Genomic DNA, 19251 nt, shown 5'->3' with positions numbered 1-19251 from the left:
CCCTCTGAGACTGCTGAAAACTACTTGTAAATTCCCCGGAGGAAAGGAGACAATCAGATGAGGTAGCACTTTCCTGCTCAGTTCTGAACACAGAACCCGTAACCCTTCCAAAAGGCCTGCCATTTACCCCCTTGAATAGTTCAAATCATATTCATATATATAATTAACATTTTAAAAGGATTTCTAAACTCTGTGTCATAGCCTGTAAAATGCTTTGGCACATGCAGAGGAATTTAGGTATTTTCAGGTTAAAACAATTTTGGCAAAAGAAAGAAAACCAGAGGCAGTAATAAAAAGCCAAATCCTTGAAAGCACATGAAGTGTCCTTCCCCATGCATTAGGCTGCAACAAGTGTGTTGATAGGCAACATTAGATATGCAAGGATGAAGTAAACAAAAAGCCCAAGGATTGTGAAGTAAATATTTGGGTGTATTAGCTAACTGTTTGGGGGTGCTTTGCATTTTTAAATTTGTTTGTGTTAATGTTTGAGTCCAACATGCCTTCTAAAAAAAGATAACTGAAACGATCTGTCTCCTGCCCACAGTCATCTCCTCCATCAATATTTGTGCTTATCTCTCCTCGCATGTTTCATGTTGTTTCAAGCAGCTCTTTAGCAAGCCACAAAAATGTTAGCTATCCAGCTAAGTTAAAGTGGACCCCAGCTGAAGTAAATACTCCAGGCATATTATCTCTCTTTTGCATTTCTTGGTTGGTATTCTTTGGGCCTGCTACATGTAGATCAGGAGTCTTAAAAATGTTTAGTGAGAGAACCATGCATTACAGTAACTCTTGCTTTCACAGTGCTGTGTTTCTATAGTAACCACCTTATTAAAGCACTGCAGCCATCTGCTTTAAATACTTACTTCACAAGACCATCAGGACTAGCTTAAAACGATATCACATGTTCGTTAAATATTAAAACTAGAAACAAAGGGAAAGAGCTAAGAGAGAGGTCTTTTTCCTGTTCCTTCAATCTAATCTTTGAAGAAACCCCAACAATTGTTTGCTCTTTTTAGATAATTTAACAGTTCGTGCCACTGCTTTACAAAGAACTGTGGAAGTGGCCACGCTTGCTGCTGGTGACATAAACTACAACTTTCTGGGATGTTGCAAAAATGAAAAAATGAAGGAAATAGCTTCTTGGGGTAGGCGGTCAGTCTGTACATGTTTCCGACAAGAGATTTTCTGGACCCTGTTTTTGCTGCAGTGGTACTCTCAGGCATACTGTGGTGAAGTCTTTAGAGGAAGGAGCACACAGGAAAACAGCCAGCAGCAGCTGAGAAGTGCCACACTGAAGCAAACAACTGTCTGCTTTTATCATGGTCTGCTGAAGGGCAAATGCCTCAGAGAAATGTATAATCACTCAGTAATACATTCAGCCGACCTCCAGCTGATAGCCAAAACCATGAGACTTAAACCCCCTATAGACTGTATCCTTAAGGAGCAGAAGCCTAGACATGGTCCTAATTCACAGAAATGTCTGCTGCTGACAAAGGAACCTGCTTAAGTGACAGGCTGTGATGGCAAGGTCTTTAGATTAAGCACATCCACTGTCTTTGTTTCCTTTCAGCAATTTGAAATAAATTGGCTGCTACCTTCTTTAAATACTGTCTTTCTTCAGACTGTGCTAGAAAGCCAAAGGTAGCTCCTCAGAGCCCTTCTCTGTCTTGAGTGTATGTTATTTAGCTCACACTCCAGTTAGTTACTTTCACTGTGCTTTACTTCCTGCTCCCTCATTCTGTGCTGCCTGTTCTGAGGCCCTGACCCAGCACAAGTTATTGTATTTGGAGTCAGAATAGATGGGAACACTCATAATTTGCAAATTTTATCTGAAAATCCGACTGGAACAAGAAAGAGAAGAGGTCAGATCTTCCCATGGTCAAACCATACACCTCTGGCACTATAGCTCAAGAGAAAGATTTTCTAGTGTTTTGAATTCTCTGTCTTCATTCACTACAGCTTAACAAAGCCATACGTACTGCTAAGATTAAGTACTGTGTTCATCTGTTTTTCCCACTTCTCTTTACTGCCACATTGAGCAACTGCCTACACTTAAGCTGTTCATTGTATTGACCAGATCTTCTTCTATGGCAGAGAACTCTGCATCATGCAGAGAAAAGCAGCAGTGTGCCTAGATAACACTTGGCCAAGAATTGCACATTCTGATGGATCACCAGATCCTCACAAAAATGTGTAATTACTTAAGATCCCCCCACTATGCAATTCCTCCTCCTTGATGACACTACCTTCCCTGTTTCACACACTAGCTTTTCTTCTGAAGTTCTTAGGGTGTTCCTTGTATTGGTAGCCTGAGGGCAATGTCTCAAAGCTAGAACAATCATGAACAAAAACACTGAATGAGGAACAGGAGTTCCTGGAGTTAGAGTGAACATCAAGCTGAGCAGTTATGTCAACATTTTTGAGAAAAAAGACATTTTTTGCACAGTTGTTTTTTTTTTTTTTTTTTTGTGGCTTTGTCAGACATTAAGTTATTTTTCTTCTTTAGCCTTGGCAGGGCTTCAGCTGGATTGCTTTATCTGTCCAAAAGGCAAAAATGTTCATCAAAATGAGAAGACCTGGAAGAGTACAGAATCTCTATTAGCAGAGGTCTTCTAGAGCAGATTATACACCTATTTATCAAAAGTACCAGTTTTATGATTTGGCTGGCTTGGGAGAAGAAGATGGAAAAAATGGTCCTTCCATGACTATTTCATACAACTGTTAGGAACAGCTTGTCCATCTTTCTTACTGCTGTGCACTGGTACAGGGAAAGGCTGTTCAGTACATCCTGATGAGAATTTTCCTGGGTAAGGGTGCAAGCAAGTTTGAATAGGCTAAAAAGGAGTTCACATAGGAAAGATACTGGCCACTCTTCCCCTCAAAATTAAACTAACCCAAATTGTCCACATCAAAACTTTACACTGAAACATGACATTCTTTTCATGTAGCTTCATGGAAATTGCCATTCTTGAGACAACTGTAGCCTATGTTTGTGGACCTGCAGCAAGGATAAAAAAATCAGGGAAAAAAAAAAAGAAAAAGGCTGCCAGGATAGTGAAACATGAGTAGAAGAGAAGGTCTGATTTTGCTGCTTCTGGTGTATCTCTGTTGAATTAATGAACCAGGGTTTCTGCAGCTTGGCTGTTAAATATTTGCAGCTGCTTTCTTGCATTGATATATAACTTGACTACTAGAAATAGGGCTTTTGTCATATTTTGAAGCTTTGGAGGTTGGCCATGGCCAAAGCCAGGCTGGTGGGTAAAGCACAGTAGTGTTTCTTGTAGGACTGAAAGACATGGGAAGAAACCTCAGGACCTCACTGGTTTAATCCTGTGTATATGAAGAAGAGCTATTGCTGGTAGGGTTCAGCCATCCTTTGTTTTTTTAAACTCACTCTATAAGGGGGATTTTCTTGCTTTCCTAAGAACATCTCTGGGCAATTTTCCCCAGTACTGTAAAAAATCTGAAATGCTCTTTGTTCCTTTCATTGTTTTCGTTCTCTTATTTACATATTATAGTTCTTATGACTCTTGAATTTACAGGACTTATATTTTTAAGTAGGGTGATAGGAAATATTTTGTGCCAGTGGTTTATGCTGAACATATATTTAGGAGGCCCATTGCGTGTTCCCACCTTGCCTTTGAGTGCTGCAGGCAGTTGTTAGTGTAACTTAATGTACTGTCCAGCAGGTATTCTGTACATTTTATTCTCTGTGCACAAAACCAATAATCAGTTGGTCTGTAAAGGAGCCATCTTCTGTTAAGAAAACAATAAATAAGAGAAACAGGAACAATTTGACCCGTCTGTCTGTCTCCTAGGTCAGGAAGTCCTCTTACTGCCTCATTCAGTGCTTCAACTTTTGGAGCACAATTGATATGCAATTCGGATCCTATCCAAGATTCCCAACTCCAGAAGTGTTTTTTCATCTCTTCTCCATCTTCCCCTGCTTTTTTTGGTAGATTGGCTTTTCAGAGTGGTGAAGAAAGAGAGAGTATTGACTGAAAAAATATGAACTGGCAAATAATCTCTTGCTCTCTCCCACACACCTAGGTGGCAGAGAGAGCTGTGGCTGGGAATAGTTGTTTATTATGCCAAGGGATTTTCTTCCCCAAACTGTGCACTGTCATGACTGTAGATCAATCCATCTAAATATTAGAAAAATCAAAAGTCCTAAGTCTGTTCTTTGGGAGTTGAGTAAAACTCTTTAGTAAGACTTGTACCTGTGCATCTGAAGACATAATTAAACTTTAGGTGTGCCTTTTGCTGAACTTGTTAAACAAGATTTCCACTGCTTTTTTACCTAGAGAGTCTGTATTTATTTTGAGATACTCATCTAAACTGACACAATGGCGGTATTCACCCTGTAGCATACAATGGTAATCTTACACTGTTCCCTTACCTCCTGCCCCCAGCTAAAAGCATTGAATAAAATAAATTTCGTCATAAGCAGCACTTTTTCCCTTATATTCTCTTCATTGGATGACTAAAAGAAGCTCTTCATATAGTGTAAGAAAATATTATAAACAATAAGAACGTTCTCTGAGTAAGAGATTCACCAGACAGAATTTGTGTATCTGTATAGTCATTACACAGGTTAAATTAAATGTACTGGTAAAACCCACAGACATCACAAATACCAATAATCTAGTCCTTGTAAACTTCAGTACTCTCTGATTCAGAATAATTTAAGAAGTGCTTTAGGGTTTCTGAAGAAAGACTCCAGAGGATGTACAATGATGTACCCAAGAGGAAAGCTATATACATAAGGGATGACTTTACACTAAGGTTCTAATTGTCCATTCTCCCACTCTGCCCATACTTGTACAGTTTCACAGTAAGGTGGAGTTGCTTTCCTCAGGCAGGAGAAATGCTACAAAAAGCTCTTGAATAGGAACACAGCAGTGACCTGTTTTCAGTACTTCCATTCTTATTTCTAGGTCTATTATATACAGTGTAATGAACATTCAGCAGTGAAAAGACAACAATAACTGACCAAGTACATTTGCTCACGTTCTAAATACAAGATTAAAAATAGTTAGGAGACTGGACAAAACTGGCAATGGGTCAGGGGCTGACCTGCAGAGCCGTTCCCCAGCTCAGGTTAGAGCTATCAGAGACCTCATGAAATGAGCTAGTGACCAAGCCAGAGTGAACATGTGTCACCCTCTCTCATTTCATTTGCTTACATAGCAAAGAATCTTTGCAGGAATTTTGACAACTAATGTAGAGCTGCCACGGGTATGGTTGGAAAAGATGACATCTATACCTAGAAAAATTTTATTCAGTAGTGGGATTGAACTGTATTGCAGAAGAAGCGTGGAGAAGCTCATAGTGTGTTCTTTCCTACAGGCTTTATCATTATGATATTTACAAACACTGCAATGTATTACAATAGAACTACAGTCTTTTTACCATCTCATCTGCTTCTGAAAAGTCAAACTTTCTACTTGGGAGGAGGAAAATAATTTTTCGTCATTTAGGAGGCTTTTTCAAAGCTGAGATTAAATTCTTCAATTCCAAAAATGAAAACTGGAAGTGATTTTTAACAAAGATGGGTTATTTTTGCTCATTTCACAGTTTTTTCAAGAAAATTCTGATTATCTTAAGCAATCACTCACAGTTATAGCACCTGTCTTCCTCCACATACGTATATTTCTGAGACAACTCCAAGAATCTAAAAATCTGTCAAAAACGAATTGTTGGATCATGTACTCCACTCTACTATAAACTGCTAATTTCTAGAAAGCACACTGGTTTGGAGTACTTTGGCATACAATACAAACTTCTTTTAAGAGCTTCAACGATGAGGAAGGAATGCTTTCTTTTTTTTTCAGTAGATGTGTACTGTAAAAATATATGTGTGAAGATAGAACATGGACATTTGACAGTTGAACACTCAGTGCTTATTTTGCTGAAGTAGCATTTCTGCTATGCTTTTTTTTCTTAAGGCCCATGTCAAAAAACCAAATCAGCCATATAGTGGTATTCATGTTTTGTAGATGGAAGTGTTTAATTTGAAATTACTAAGGCAATCATTTTCCTAAATGGATGGTCACAGCCTGACTACAAAGCATTCATTAGTGCTTGAGTGCAAGTGTTAATAAAGGAATAAAAAAGGAACTGTCAATCAGGAACTACATGATCGTGCAGTGTTCTTTTCTTTTAGCCAAAGTAATCCAGCTTTGCATTTCCTTCCCGTTGTGACAATTTTATGTGCTGAGTTAGTTCAGCGCAGAAACAGAGTCAGAGTGCCGAAGAATACAGTCACTTCTATCCCTGAGTTGCTGAATCACTTACCCGCCGCTCCTGCTAGTTAATAGTAGCTATTTTTAGTTTATGGTGGAAAACGCTCTCATGGTGGCAATGATACTTCAGAACAGTTTGGGAGCAAAATCATCTGCTTTGAACGTCTCTCAGAGCCTGTGTGGGTACGAGCGCCTCGCTGTTCACTCCCAGCGCTGGCGATCTAGGTCAGCCTGGCGCGCGGGATGTGGCACTCGCTGCCTCTTTCATAACTGCCTGGAAGAGTTCTGGGGTCATGTTTGTAAACACTGCTGCCATGTGCGCGTAAGCACGTGGCGAGACACCAGCATGACCTGGAGTGCCGAAGCCAAGAGGTAAAGCTTGGCGCCAGGGTGATGTCGCTACGCCAACCAGTGCCAGCGCCCCGGCTGGCGCACGCCCCGTGCAGCCCTGGGAGCCACCACGGCGCGGTGTTTGAAGGGTGAGTGGGAACCTTTGCCTGAACGTGGCACACGTGGATGTGTGCTAGTGTTGATGGTGGCCCCGCAGGTTCGTCTGTCAGTGTAAGCAAATGGCAGTGCTGAATTGTTCTTAAGAAAAATGGGACTCCTTTCTGCCCTAAGTCACTAAAATTGGAGCCCACATGGTCCCAGAACACAATGCAAAACTGTGACTCTTAGGGAAAAGAGCTGTACAAGGGCACATTGCCAAAGTTTCCAAAATGACTTCAAAGACACGTAACAGAAACTTCGTGTCTGTAATAGCTTTTTGCTGGCTTTGCACTGTTGAAATTAAGACCATGTTTCAGGCATTTGAGGAAGTAGCTCCTAAATTATTTCTGTTTATCAGTAGAAGTTGCGTGATACGGCCAGTACAAACAAAAGTCACGAGTCTTTAATTTCCTCTTAACGAGAAATAAGCAGATTCAGCCACCCAAACCTATGCAAAGTTTCATCTCACGCTGGCCACACACTTTATGTGCTTCAAGGAAAAAAACCAAAACATGTGACAGGGGGAGCAGTCTGTGGTCAATGTCCCTCTCCATTGTAGGGGCTCTGTTTCAAGCCCAGCTGTAAGTCTCATTTGCTTTGACCTTTCCTGGGGGAGCTGAGAATAGGACAAAGAGGTAAAGTGTTACCAGTCTCTGCTGAGTCTGCACTTCTTGGCCAGGCAAGCCAGAGAGGCGGCTGGAAGAGGGTGTGCTCGCAGCAGAGGGTGAGCGGGAGGGGTGCGGGGAGGGAGAGTAAAACAAAAGGAGAAAAATAAACTGTGCACACCCCGAAACAAAACAGGGGAACAAGTACAGAAAAAGTGCTCGTCTTTGAAGAATGGGAACTTTTCTGTTTGTTTCCCTCCATGCAGTTATATCTTGTTATCTGAACTCAAGGGACGGTAGATATATGAGTCCTTGAACTCTGAACCGGTGAGGAGAGTAGCAAAAGTAAGTGAATGCAATTTTAGCTGAGCAGCTGGAAAGAAACGAGCTTTGTCTTTTTGTGCCTCAGCTATAGGAGGCCATTTAATGCTGCAACACACAGCTGTTCAAACCTCTTTCTTACTGTATGCCAGTGGCCTGCTAAAACAAAGCAGAACTAAGTAAGTCTTCTCTGAGTGACAATGCAACTCTGGTTTTAAATACTAGCTGCTCTGAATTTTTTGTGTTTTGTTGAGCCCCATCTCTTAAACCTGGACAAGACTTGGTCCCTGGTTTGTTAGTGGGAAATGAAAACAGTAAAAGTGTCCATTCATTTCCACAGGCTTTTTGAAATCCTGCCCTACTGTAACTGTTACCCAATTCCTTAGTAGTGTTTCTGGAAAGCAGAAAAGTACCTTCCTCCCTGTTGTGTGTACATCCAGCTAGCGCTCTCCAGTGCTACTACGCTATCGAGCAATGAAGTTTCTATTTTTGACTCACTGTGGACAACCTTGCTCTAAACCCCTGGCCTGAATATTGCTTAAATGTAAAATGAGTAAACCTGAACAAGCTAGCAGCTCCACAGCCCGTCAGAGCCCTGCCTTCAGCCAGGACCGTGGGTGAAGCACAGGAGCTCTCCCAAGCTGCAGCGTGGCACCCAGCGGTGGGTGCGGGGACACCCAGGAGGGTGTTGTAAACAGCGTGGCCACGTGCACGTGAGCCACGTGGGGCTGGGCTGGCTGAACCTCCAAACTGCTCTGGGGAGAGGAGCAGCTGCGGAGCTCCCAATGCTCCACTCCATCTTTTTCCAATGTATTTGCAGTGGTGTTGTATCTCTAAACATGTAGGGAAAAATCCATCTGTCCTTCACGGTCAGCTGCATCTGCCAGCATCCAGAGATGCTGCATGAGCTAAATTACCTATTGGATTTTATTTCCAAATGCAGTTCATCATGGATTGTATCACAAGTCCATAATGTGCTGAAGTTAAATAGGGTGCTTGGTTAAATGCACTATGTAACCAGGCAGGCTGAGCTAGGACTATGATCAACAGCAAAGGAATTCTCAAAGGCCAGAGACATTAAAGATTGCCATCTCCAATTCAGGTCGAGGAGAAGAAGGTGGACTCTTGAACAGAAAGCTATGAATGCTGCTATGGGTAATGTCAGGTCAATGCAGGCTTGTGCATCCCATCTCCAGCAGAGAGATTTCTGACAACAAATGAAAATTGGTTTTATTTTGGTATTTTTAACTCCTTTGAGCTCTGCAACCAAGTGTGATGGCAACATGAAGGTTCGTGGACCCTTCATTAATACCTTTAATTAATAAAACAGATCAAATGGGAATTGTGTGGTAGATTGGAGCTGATGTACATGAATGGCTTGCAGACTGTGGGAAATCTTGCCTGAATGAATAGGAGGATCAAGGGTATTAAAGGGAGTTAACTGGAGTACCTACTTAGAGAAATGTCATAACTGTTTCACACACTGTGATTAACTGACACAACCTACTATTTTTAATTATTGTTATTTTAATTATTTGTTTGGAGGTACATGGAGACATGTACCATTTTACAGTGCCAGTAAAATGGAGAAATCTTCCCTGCATCCTTTCTCAGTTGGAGTGGAGGGTTTAAACAGTGCCACAAAGCAAAAAGTCATCCTTTTCCCTGAGGAGATTTATTTAATTTCCTGAGTTGTTTTGGACAAGCACTGCTGATTTAGAGATCCGAAAGTTTGTGCAGCAAAACCAGAACATGTTGTCAATCAACAGAAAATGCTACTGAAAACCAAATTCTAAAAAAAAAGTGAAAAGTGTCTAGTTTCTGTTTCTTAAAATTGATACTTCTGTTATCTTAGTAAGCAGAGAAAACGATCAGTAAACTTCTGAATGAGCAGGAAGGAGGGTAAAGCACTGGGGTTTAGGAGATATGGGTTCAGTTCCCAGCTATACCACAGCTTTCCTGTAGGTCTTCTAGGGTTAAGAAAAAAAAGGCACAGAAATGAATGACTCCAGCAGGGTTTGTACCACATTGCATGATCTCTGTGTGCTTTGGCTCTCAGTTGTTGCTTATTAATTTTATACCCTTTCTCTCCTTCTTTGCGTGTTTTGCCTGCTCATTAACATCAGCACCCTGGGGAAAAGGCTGCAGCAGTTCTGTTTAGGAACTCCTCTGACACACACACACACTCACACACACACACATGCAGAGCAGGCACTAATAGCAGCTTTGCTTTATTTACTGCAAATATTTAGTTTTTTGAAAGGGAGCTGCCTGCCTCTGCTATAAACAAGAGTTACTAACACTCTGGCCCCTTGTGTGCTGCCAGACCCCTTTTCTCTGCCTCTTTTACTGAATTAAATAGTAAGACAGAACAAAAATGGCTTATGTTTGTACAGCCCCAAGCACAGTGGGATTCTGTTTCGTGGCTGGGATATGAGGTGCCTCCTAATGTGCAATAATTAATTTCACTCTATCCACTCTCCTTATATTTAGAAGCATCAGAGTTGCCATCCTGAATTAGACTCATGCTCCAGCTTGTCCAACAAAGTATCTCTAACCAGCTCACTGTTTCAAGAAAAAGCAGCTATTCTGTTAGTAGCTAGACCCACTCTTCCAGAAGCAAACTTCTTATTCGTCAGCTAGAGACATTTTATAGCAAAATACATGTTAACTTGCAACTGCTTTGAAAAGTTGGGGTTTCTAAGTAAAAATTTGGTTTTTAGCTTCTATACCTGTAGTCTTTCCATCCATTTTTTCTCCCTGTCCCCACAAAAAACAAAAGAAAAAAACCCCCCAAAAGACCTACCTTTCTTTTTCTTTTTTCAGTACTACAGAATATATGGCTGACTAGGTGCTTCACGGCCTCAGGTGTCTCTGGTATAGCTTTGCAAGCCCAAGAAGAATGAATAGAGCTTTGTGAAAATGGCAGTTTGCAGGATCACAAGCCAGCTGACATTGGGAAAAAAAAAGCCACCTATATTTAATGTATTGTCAACTGTACAACATAGACACAGTGGAAAAATAGATAGAAATCTGTATTTTCCTGCCTGGTTTCTCACTTCTCAGGCAGTACACAGAGTAATAGAAAGAAAACAGATCAGCACAGTTCTTGGTTTTGTTACTGCTTTCCCACACCTACAGAAGCATTAGGGATTACAGGGAAGCAGAAAAGTACAGGTCTGAAGTTATTTGGAAAAACAAATGTTCCATGTAAAGTACGGAAAGCACCACAGAAACAACAGAGAACTGAAAGGCTGCTGTATTTTTCTGCTTTGTGTGGTTTTCATCTTTATGAATATCAAGAGTGTTTTTCCCTATTTGGTCTGTATTTTCACTTGTTCCTAGGTATGTGATGTGTACATTTGCAATTACCTGTGCATGCAATGCAAGACATGCTACCATACATTTTCCTTCCCACAAAATGTCTACTAGATACACAGAATGAAAGAATTGTTAAATCTGACCCTTTCCAGTTGTTCAGCTTTCATGTTTTTGATTTTTAGTGTTGCCATTTAAGTAATACTTCATAGTTGTTTTGGGGAGACAAACTTGAAATTAAATAGAAAAGCAAGCAAAGGAGTGCAGAGGGAACAGAAATTTGATAACCAGAAAGTATGTTAAAATTTGTAATATGTGTGCACACATACTACTGCTCCATATCCCAGGAAGAGGTGAGTCCCATGTATTTGCCAGCTTTCATAAGTTCTCCTCTAGGGATAAATTGCATTTGTTTTATTAAGCTATACATGCACTTGGAGCTTCATGGAAATACCTCACTTCTGTGGTCTTTAACTTTGGGAAAGCAGTAGAAACTCCTGTTTTACTGCAACAATTCCTTTTCCTCATTTTACTGTGAACAGGAGAGTCCAATGCTACTTGCACACAAGAGAAAATATGCAATCATTCTTTTCTCCTTTTTGCTTGCATAAGAGCTGAAAGAGTTTTGTGTCCTTTGGCAAGTATAAAAATTTTATAACTTCAAAGAATGTGACTTCAAACACAAGTGAAGTAGCACTGAAAGAACAAACAGATTAAACAAAGATGGAAAAAAAGCATTGGGGGCATGAAATGGGGGTGAGTATTGCATGAACAGTTGTCTTTCATTTGAAGGGACAAATCTGGAAAGATGCTGAAGGACAGAGAAGATGAGGGCAAAACTCTCCCTCCAGAATCAGGCCCAGGGTTAATGTTTACCCTTTGATCTCTCTAACAGTGCTAGAATTGGCAAGAGAAGGAAAAAACAGTCAGCACAAACTCAGGAATGCCTTTGTCACGTATTCTTTCACATGCTTTACTCTTGCTTGCTACCTTCTGCTGCCCAGACAGTGCAAGAGTACTGGGAACTGTGGGTCAAAAAAAAAGGCCAGAAAAGAAAATGAAAAGTGGTTAAAGAGCTTACTGAAACAGAAGCAGATTCTGGATATGACACAAATAATTTTATCCTGCAAATGGGAAGACACTACTGCAATGTAATTACAAAATTACAGTGTTGTAATAGACATCAACAGAAAATGGGAGTAACCAATGTGAACATACAACTGCTAGCAGAAGCCATGTGTATAACAAGATCTGTGATCAGCCTTCCTACTCTGTTGCATTACAGTGAATACAATGACTCATCCAGACAAATTCAGAACGTGGAAGAGGCATTTGTACCAACTGCTTCCTTGCTATGAGGAGAAAACAGATCTTAGGATTCATTTTGTAAAGCAAGTAATGTGCTTTGCACAATGTTCTGAGTGCTTCCTGCAAAACTGCCTAAGAAAGTCTGAAAAATGTGCATGGGACCAGAAAAGGAGCATTAGAACCTCTGATAATAAGGTCCTACAGCACATGCAGGGCATAGGCTTCAAGTGTCTCTGAAGACCACAACTGGCCTGACAGGTTTGGTTTAGGTCTACAGGTGAGAGCAGGAACCATGTTGTCAGTTGGGTGCTTCTGAGCAGCTACAGTGCATTTTCACAGAATCACAACATTTTTGTCTCTGCAAGGAATCCCTAATAATTAACACAATTAACACCAATTAACACCACTTTTCCCCTCCTTTTTTTTTTTTTTTAAGCAACAGCTTGGTGGCATTATTCATTTGGTTGGGTAAATGCAGAAATTTCCACCAAGCTTCTTACATCTAATGGAGATCCAGAACTTGCCTTGCAGTGGTATAAGCTTTCGTAATGGCAACGCCTCTTTGTGTCAACATGTCTCATTAAGTAATAAAGACTTTCAGCTATTTGATTTTACTCATAAAGTTAGTGGGATTCACGATTTCTTTCTTGTTCTTTAAAAAGGGAATTGTTCTAGTATCCTAACAGGCAGTGAATCATGCTTAATTAAGGAAAAAATATATAACCATTTACAGTGGGATTCTTATATTGTAAAGAGCTGGTTTGCCACAAAAGCTTTTGGGACTTGAATTAATTATACATTTTTAAAAGGGGAGGAGGGGCACAAAAATAATTTGAAACCTTTGCAATAATTCCCTTAACCCCCATCTCATACTTCAGGTCAGTCTGTTCCAGACAAACCCATCAGCACAGCCCAGACTGTGCTCAAGTGCAGAGTAAAAAAAACAACAGCATTTGACAAAGGATGCAGTGGTCTAGAATGCAACACAGATGCAGAAAGCTCAGCCAAAACCCAAACTATGATATGAGTTCTTAAAACTCTGCATTTTTTTTCTGTCCCTCTCCTCTGCTGTCTCGAGGAGCAGGGACATTCCTAGAACTCTGTCCTCACTGGCCGCGTCAAGGCAGCTGCTGAGGATGCTGGGACACTGTTTGTAAACACTCAAACCACGTGCACGCAACCACATGGAGAGTCATCGTCCTGACCTAAACCTCCCCACTTGGTAAGCTGGGCTTTTGCTGCAAAGGAGCCAAAGCCTTTCCCAACACGTTGTGACTTAGAGTACTCACGCCAGGACACTGGAACACAAACTTGGACTGCTGATGCATTATTGGAAAGGAGATTAGGCAGAAGAGTTGTTTAAACTTTAGTCATTGAAATGTGAGTTTAAGGACAGGGTAGCTCATGTAGAGTGCTGAAGATGTTCTTTATACAGCTGCAAAAATTCAACTTAAACCTGGAAACTTCCCCTCCCCCGTGCAGACACCTGGTAAAACCAATATTGCTATGCTGGGAAAACATGTGGAATATATTTGAGGTTAGAGGTAATGCTGTAGAACATGCAAAGATTATTTCATGTTGTCTAAATTGCATCATAGTATTTAATCAGAGTGCGACTGGTACTGCCCTGTACCTGGGGAAGACACTTCCAAGGGGTATTTGATTACTGAGCTATTCCTGGTTATCCTAGCTATCTAAACACTCACCTGCTCACTTCTTTGAAACTGTCTGTTGTGGTTTAACAAAACTTTGTACTTGATTAGGCTTAAAATGCTGAATTTTCCTTTCTTGCTGAACTTGAGCATTGAACAAACCTATTCCTTTCCACACTGCAACAGAAATGCCTCCTGCATTAACATTTTATTTTTGTTTTAGTAAGAGGAAAAACACACACACAAGGAATTAGGTCAAATACTGCAAGCCTTTATTTGTCTGTAAGAATAATCCTTCTGGGATTTCTTGCCATATATATACTACAAGGCAACAACACTCCAACTTGGAATCCCCGCCTCCACAGAAAACTTTGCTTTTTAAAGAAGCCTCAATTTTGTTCAGGTTACTAAGATGATTCAGCATTCTGGAAGGTGTTTTACAGAGATGAACAAGCCTGCTTGAAAAGACAGACAGGAATCTAAATCTTTATGCCTTTTATTTGTTAAACTGTTTTTCAAAGCATGGCAATTGTCTTTAAAGTTATCTCAGATTTAAAATTCTTTATTGTGAAAAACTAGTAGAAAACTCTTTTTGATCCACCTAAAAGTTACGACTTATTTTTTTCTTTATTTCAAGAACAGTATGAGATACATGAGTAAAATTAGTTAGCTGTTATTTCTATTTCTCAGACCTTGTTTTTCTCTACCTTCTTCCTCCCTGCTATGTAATGCAAAGCACATTCCCAGTATTTTAATCCAAACAACCTTTTTGGGTCAGTCATCAGCTGTCCTTGGGATTAGTCCAGCTGATGCTGGAGGGTCAGAATTTTATTCCTTAACCCCACCATCTTTGCATCTACCCACTGAGCAGTTTCTTAGCTAAATGGGTGATTTTCCATATATATATATGGAAAATCACCCATATATATATAAATATATATATAATATTTATATATATACAGATTTTTTTAAGCTAACTTATCAACCCTAAGGTAAGGCAGAAGTGATTTCTTTTCAATGGGTGACAGAGGATGATTACTCATGGTACTTTCCATTTGTAAGGCTTTATTATCTAGGATTATTGGAACCAGGTATGCAAATTGAACATGTAAGCAGAGATAATGTAGTAGCAACTGGAACTATGGCAACTTGTTAGTAGTTACTTGTTCAGTGTTCAAAGGCTTATTTCTGCTGCAGAATGTCACTAAATGAGTAAGATGGTACTCACTGCCTTATGAAGTAAGGGATGGGAATAATGCTGCAAGTGTGATTGATTCATACAATTCTCTTTTTGGCTTTCAGCCATGATGCAGTCATATGCTTTATCTCTGTCAGACTACAGCTTTCTTTTTTTTTAATAATGAATCATAGTACATCCCACTCCATTTCAGAACCAGCACATTGCCTTTCAAAATGATGTCACAACTCTTAATGCTGCTGGCTGTCTGCCTTAACAGCAATCAGAGTGCTGGACTAAATAAACACTGTATATTATTTGCCAAAATAATTTGTGGTTGTGTTCTCTAGCACAGTTTCCAAGATAACCACCGACTCTACTTGAAACTTGGCAACTTTGTTCTACCACTTTCAAGCTCCAATTGTGAAGCTAGCTTACAGATGCTGCTACCATGCCTAGAGCTACTGTGCAGCAGCCCAGTGAGAGAGGCAGAGGGGTCACTCCCTGTGACCAGCCAAATTTGATAGCTCTTCTGGAATTCCACCTTGAAAAATTGTCAGCTTTTCAAAAAAGGCCTTACTTGGCTCCTGTCGAAACACAAAATACATCTTCCACTTGGAACTAAATGGAACAAGGGATTTAAAGTCACTGCTAAGGCACACTGATAAAAACACTACTGTCCATGCAACTTAGGAGTGAAGCACTCCCTGTAAACCTGACCAGAGTCAGTAACATTAATCCAACATGACCTTCATGTTTTTTCAAGCAGATTTGCTCCAAACTATGGTTAAGGGTTTTCCCCCCCTTTTCTTCAGGGCTATTTGGCTCTTGTTAATATTTAAGAGAACAGTGTGGAGGACACAGGCCAGCAGCATCTGAAGTGCTTGGGCAAGAAGGAACAATCCTATCCAACTTTGGCAGCTGAAATGTCAATTTCAGCAGCAGCTACAGGTTCTCCCAATTCCACATGCAAAAGCCAAAACATTTACAACCTCGTATTTCTGCTACCCAGTGCAGCACTGGTACCAACAAGAGACCTTGGAAATCTGTCCATCATAATAACTCAATAACTCTGCAACAAGCGCTCATTTCTTGTTCTTTGAACAATGCTGACATGCCAAAGTCTAAGACCATGTGCACTATATAAAAACAATATCAGTTTTTCTGGCTAAAAGCCACCACAATGAATCACCACAATGCCAAAGTTCTCATTAAAAACCTTACTACCAACAGTGATAGTTCTGTAGATTCGGGTGCCTTAGTGTCTCCTGTTCAGCCTTGTCTTCTTTTGAAGATTTGTTCGGAATGGGCAATACAAAACCACTTTCTGAGGTTCCCTGGATGCATTTACAAAGGGTTTTTTTATGCCACTTCCCAAAATGTGACAACTCTTTCCACTGAAATATGACTTTTGAGTTCTTAATTTCACATTAATAGCAGTTTAGTACCACCACCAAAACACTGTTGTTTTCCACAGCTTTACATTTCCTTTTTTCCCTCCTCCCCTCACCCAGGCTTCTAGATTTAAATGTTTTCTGACTTCACTGGCAGGTGTCATTCTAAGCTTTCCAAGAGAGACAAAATACTGCCTAACAGAGATTTTTTTCCATTGGTTCCAAATGGTGATTTTCTGCGGGATAAAATCCAAGATGGGCACATTGTTTCAGAGAGTTAACAGCAGCAGCCAGATCCCGCTGTAACTCCAGTTTAGACATGACTATTGATCATTGACTTCTCCCTGTTGAGTATCTTCGGCAACCACGTCCTGTTTTGCACTTTGCAGCCTCCAAAGTGCTACAGTGGAATACACACGCAGATACACAAGTGAATGTGTGACTGCACTCACCCCCTGCTGCAGTAAATCAACCTGCCATTAACACGCGAATGGAACGGCCTCATTACCCGATAAACAACACCCACTGACCTGCTTTCACTAGGGACACTGTTATCTGCTCATCTCTGAAACTCTTCAACTTCACATTGAAAGGAAGAAGAAGAAAAGAAAATGATGCTGAACATATATTCGGAGCTGCCGATCACTGCTCAAAGCCTGCACATTGGCACGCGGCTCATCATGGAAAGCAAATCTCGTGATGAGATCTTAGGCTGCAGCGTTTCGATGAAAGCACGCTAGACCGCATCACTTTTCCCTTCACCTCACTCCGAAAAGGAAAATTACTTAGTAGAAAAGAGTCTGCTGAATTTCCAACACTCAGACCGCGAGCCGAAAAGCGCCCTTTTAACTCTGGGAAAGAGAATCAGTGCTGGTGTCTAAGGGGGTGATTTAACGCCGGTAAACGCCGCGATGCGAGCGAGCGAGCGCACACTGCCGCGCGTCCGACTCAGGCGCGGCGAGGTTGTTGCTCTTGTCTGTCATCTGGCGGGGAACGAGCCTGACCTCGCCGAGAGCGTTCTTTTAGGGGAACACGCTCGGGAAAGTGATTCTCCTTTTCATCCCGTGGCCACATTGTGCCCCGACGGCGGGGTTTAGCAACGCGGGCGAAACACGCGCGTGGACCATCGCACGGAAAACGGGAGGCCTCGCTCCGAGCCCCCGCCTCGCCCGCACGCACTTCTCCCTCCCGGGCCCCCGGCACCGCGCTCCGCTCGCCGCCCCCTCGCCCTCCCCGGCCCCGCGAGCCCCCCGCCTCTCTCCCCTCTCCCCGGGCTGCGCCCGCCTTTGTGTCCGCCCGGGGCCGGGGAGCGGCACAAAGCCGGGGCGCCTCCGGCCGCCGTGCCCCGTCCGCAGACAAAGGCGCGGGGAGGGGCGGCGAGGCGAAGCCCGGGTCCGGCCCCGCGGGGAGGGGGCGGCGGCGCCCCGGCCGCCCCTGTCAATCAGCCGTGTTGGGGGACCCGCGGAGGCGCCCCCTCCTCGCCGACCCCCGGCGGCGCGGCGCGGCGCTGCCCCGCGACACCTCCCGGCGGTGCCGGGCGGGGAAGGCGGCCGGCGCGGAGATCCCGCTCTGACCTCTGCCGCGTCCCTCAGCCTCGCCGACATCCAGCACGCACAGCCCGGGCGCCGCGCTCCCTGCTCCTACAGCGCCGCCATCTTGCTTCCTTCTGCTCCTTGGCGAGCGCGGCCGGGCCCCCGCATCAATATGCGCGCGGCGCCCTGACGTCGGCGCCCGCCCCGCGCACCGCCCCGCGCGCGCGGCACGGCTCCCCCCGGTCCCCCCCAGCGCGCGGCGCGGGGGCGCCCCCAGCACCGTCACCGGCGCCGTCCCCGCTCCCGACCGCGCGGGGCTTTTTTTCCCGGCTGCTGACGCTCTTTCGGCCTTTTGGGGATTCCCACCACCGCCCTCTCGCACCCCTCCGCCTTTTCTGCTTTCGCCGGTGGGTTCGCGGGACGCGGCGGGGCGGAGGGTACCGCCCTCCGTGCGCCAGCCCCCGCCACCCCCCGTGGGACACCCCCCGTGCCGCATCCCTCCCGTCCCCGGGGGCCCGCGGCACTTTCCCACGGCCCCGGGAGCCCGTCTGCTGTGCGCGGGCTGCTCTCCCCGACTGCGGCGGGAGGCTTGGGGGTGCAGCTCGGTAGTGCGCGGTGGCCGGCTGACAGAGTAAAAGAAAAGCCAAGAAAGAAAAGTGGAGGGGGGGTGTGTGGGAATCGAAAAAAACTTCCTCAGACTTCCCCAAAATGAAGCCCTGTGCCCGCAGACACCGGGCTGCCAGCGGGGATTGCTCAGCGCGGGGTGCGCTGGACACTCGTTCCCGGGAGCGCCCGCAGCCCGCGGCTCGGTGCGGGACGAGCGGGACCAGCGGCACCGTTCCCAAACTACGGGCTCGGGGCTCGCCGCAGGACAAACGGTGTCGTGCCCGCGACAGCCGGAGCCGCAGAAGGAGGTCCGGCTGCCGGTCCCAGCCCCGGGAGCGTAGGTTGGTGCCCCTCGAGCCTGCCCGCCCCCGCCGGCGGGGACAGCTCCCCGCTGCCATCCCCTCCGTGCGCCGCTCGCCGCCTGTCACCGGCGGAGCTGGAGCCCTTCGAGCGGGGCAGCTGCGGGGAGCAGAAGTAAAAGTACGCAAAGTCGCCTCTTTGGGAACGGGCGCTGGGCTTTCACACCGCCGAAACACCGCCCGGAGTGCCGAGCGCCGGACGGAGCCCGGGGCCGCCCCTGCCGCGGGTCCCTCCACTTACCACT

At 43.8% G+C, this 19251-nt stretch overlaps 1 protein-coding gene across 2 annotated transcripts in view; it reads right to left on the bottom strand.

The window, feature by feature from the left end:
* Positions 1–18174, bottom strand: part of TET2 (tet methylcytosine dioxygenase 2) — a 70973-nt gene extending 52799 nt beyond the window's left edge. For both annotated transcript variants that reach the window (XM_058024292.1, XM_058024293.1), the window contains exon 1: positions 18084–18174. In XM_058024292.1, coding sequence (XP_057880275.1) covers positions 18084–18113 — 30 coding nt within the window. In that variant the 5' untranslated portion in view covers positions 18114–18174. The remainder of the gene's footprint in view (positions 1–18083) is intronic.
* Between the last annotated feature and the right edge of the window lie 1077 nt (positions 18175–19251).

This window comes from Melospiza georgiana, chromosome 5 (genome assembly GCF_028018845.1).
Source record: "Melospiza georgiana isolate bMelGeo1 chromosome 5, bMelGeo1.pri, whole genome shotgun sequence".
Taxonomy (NCBI): domain Eukaryota; kingdom Metazoa; phylum Chordata; class Aves; order Passeriformes; family Passerellidae; genus Melospiza; species Melospiza georgiana.
The sequence above is the reverse complement of the archived record's forward strand: the minus strand, read 5'-3'. Positions and strand labels throughout refer to the sequence as shown.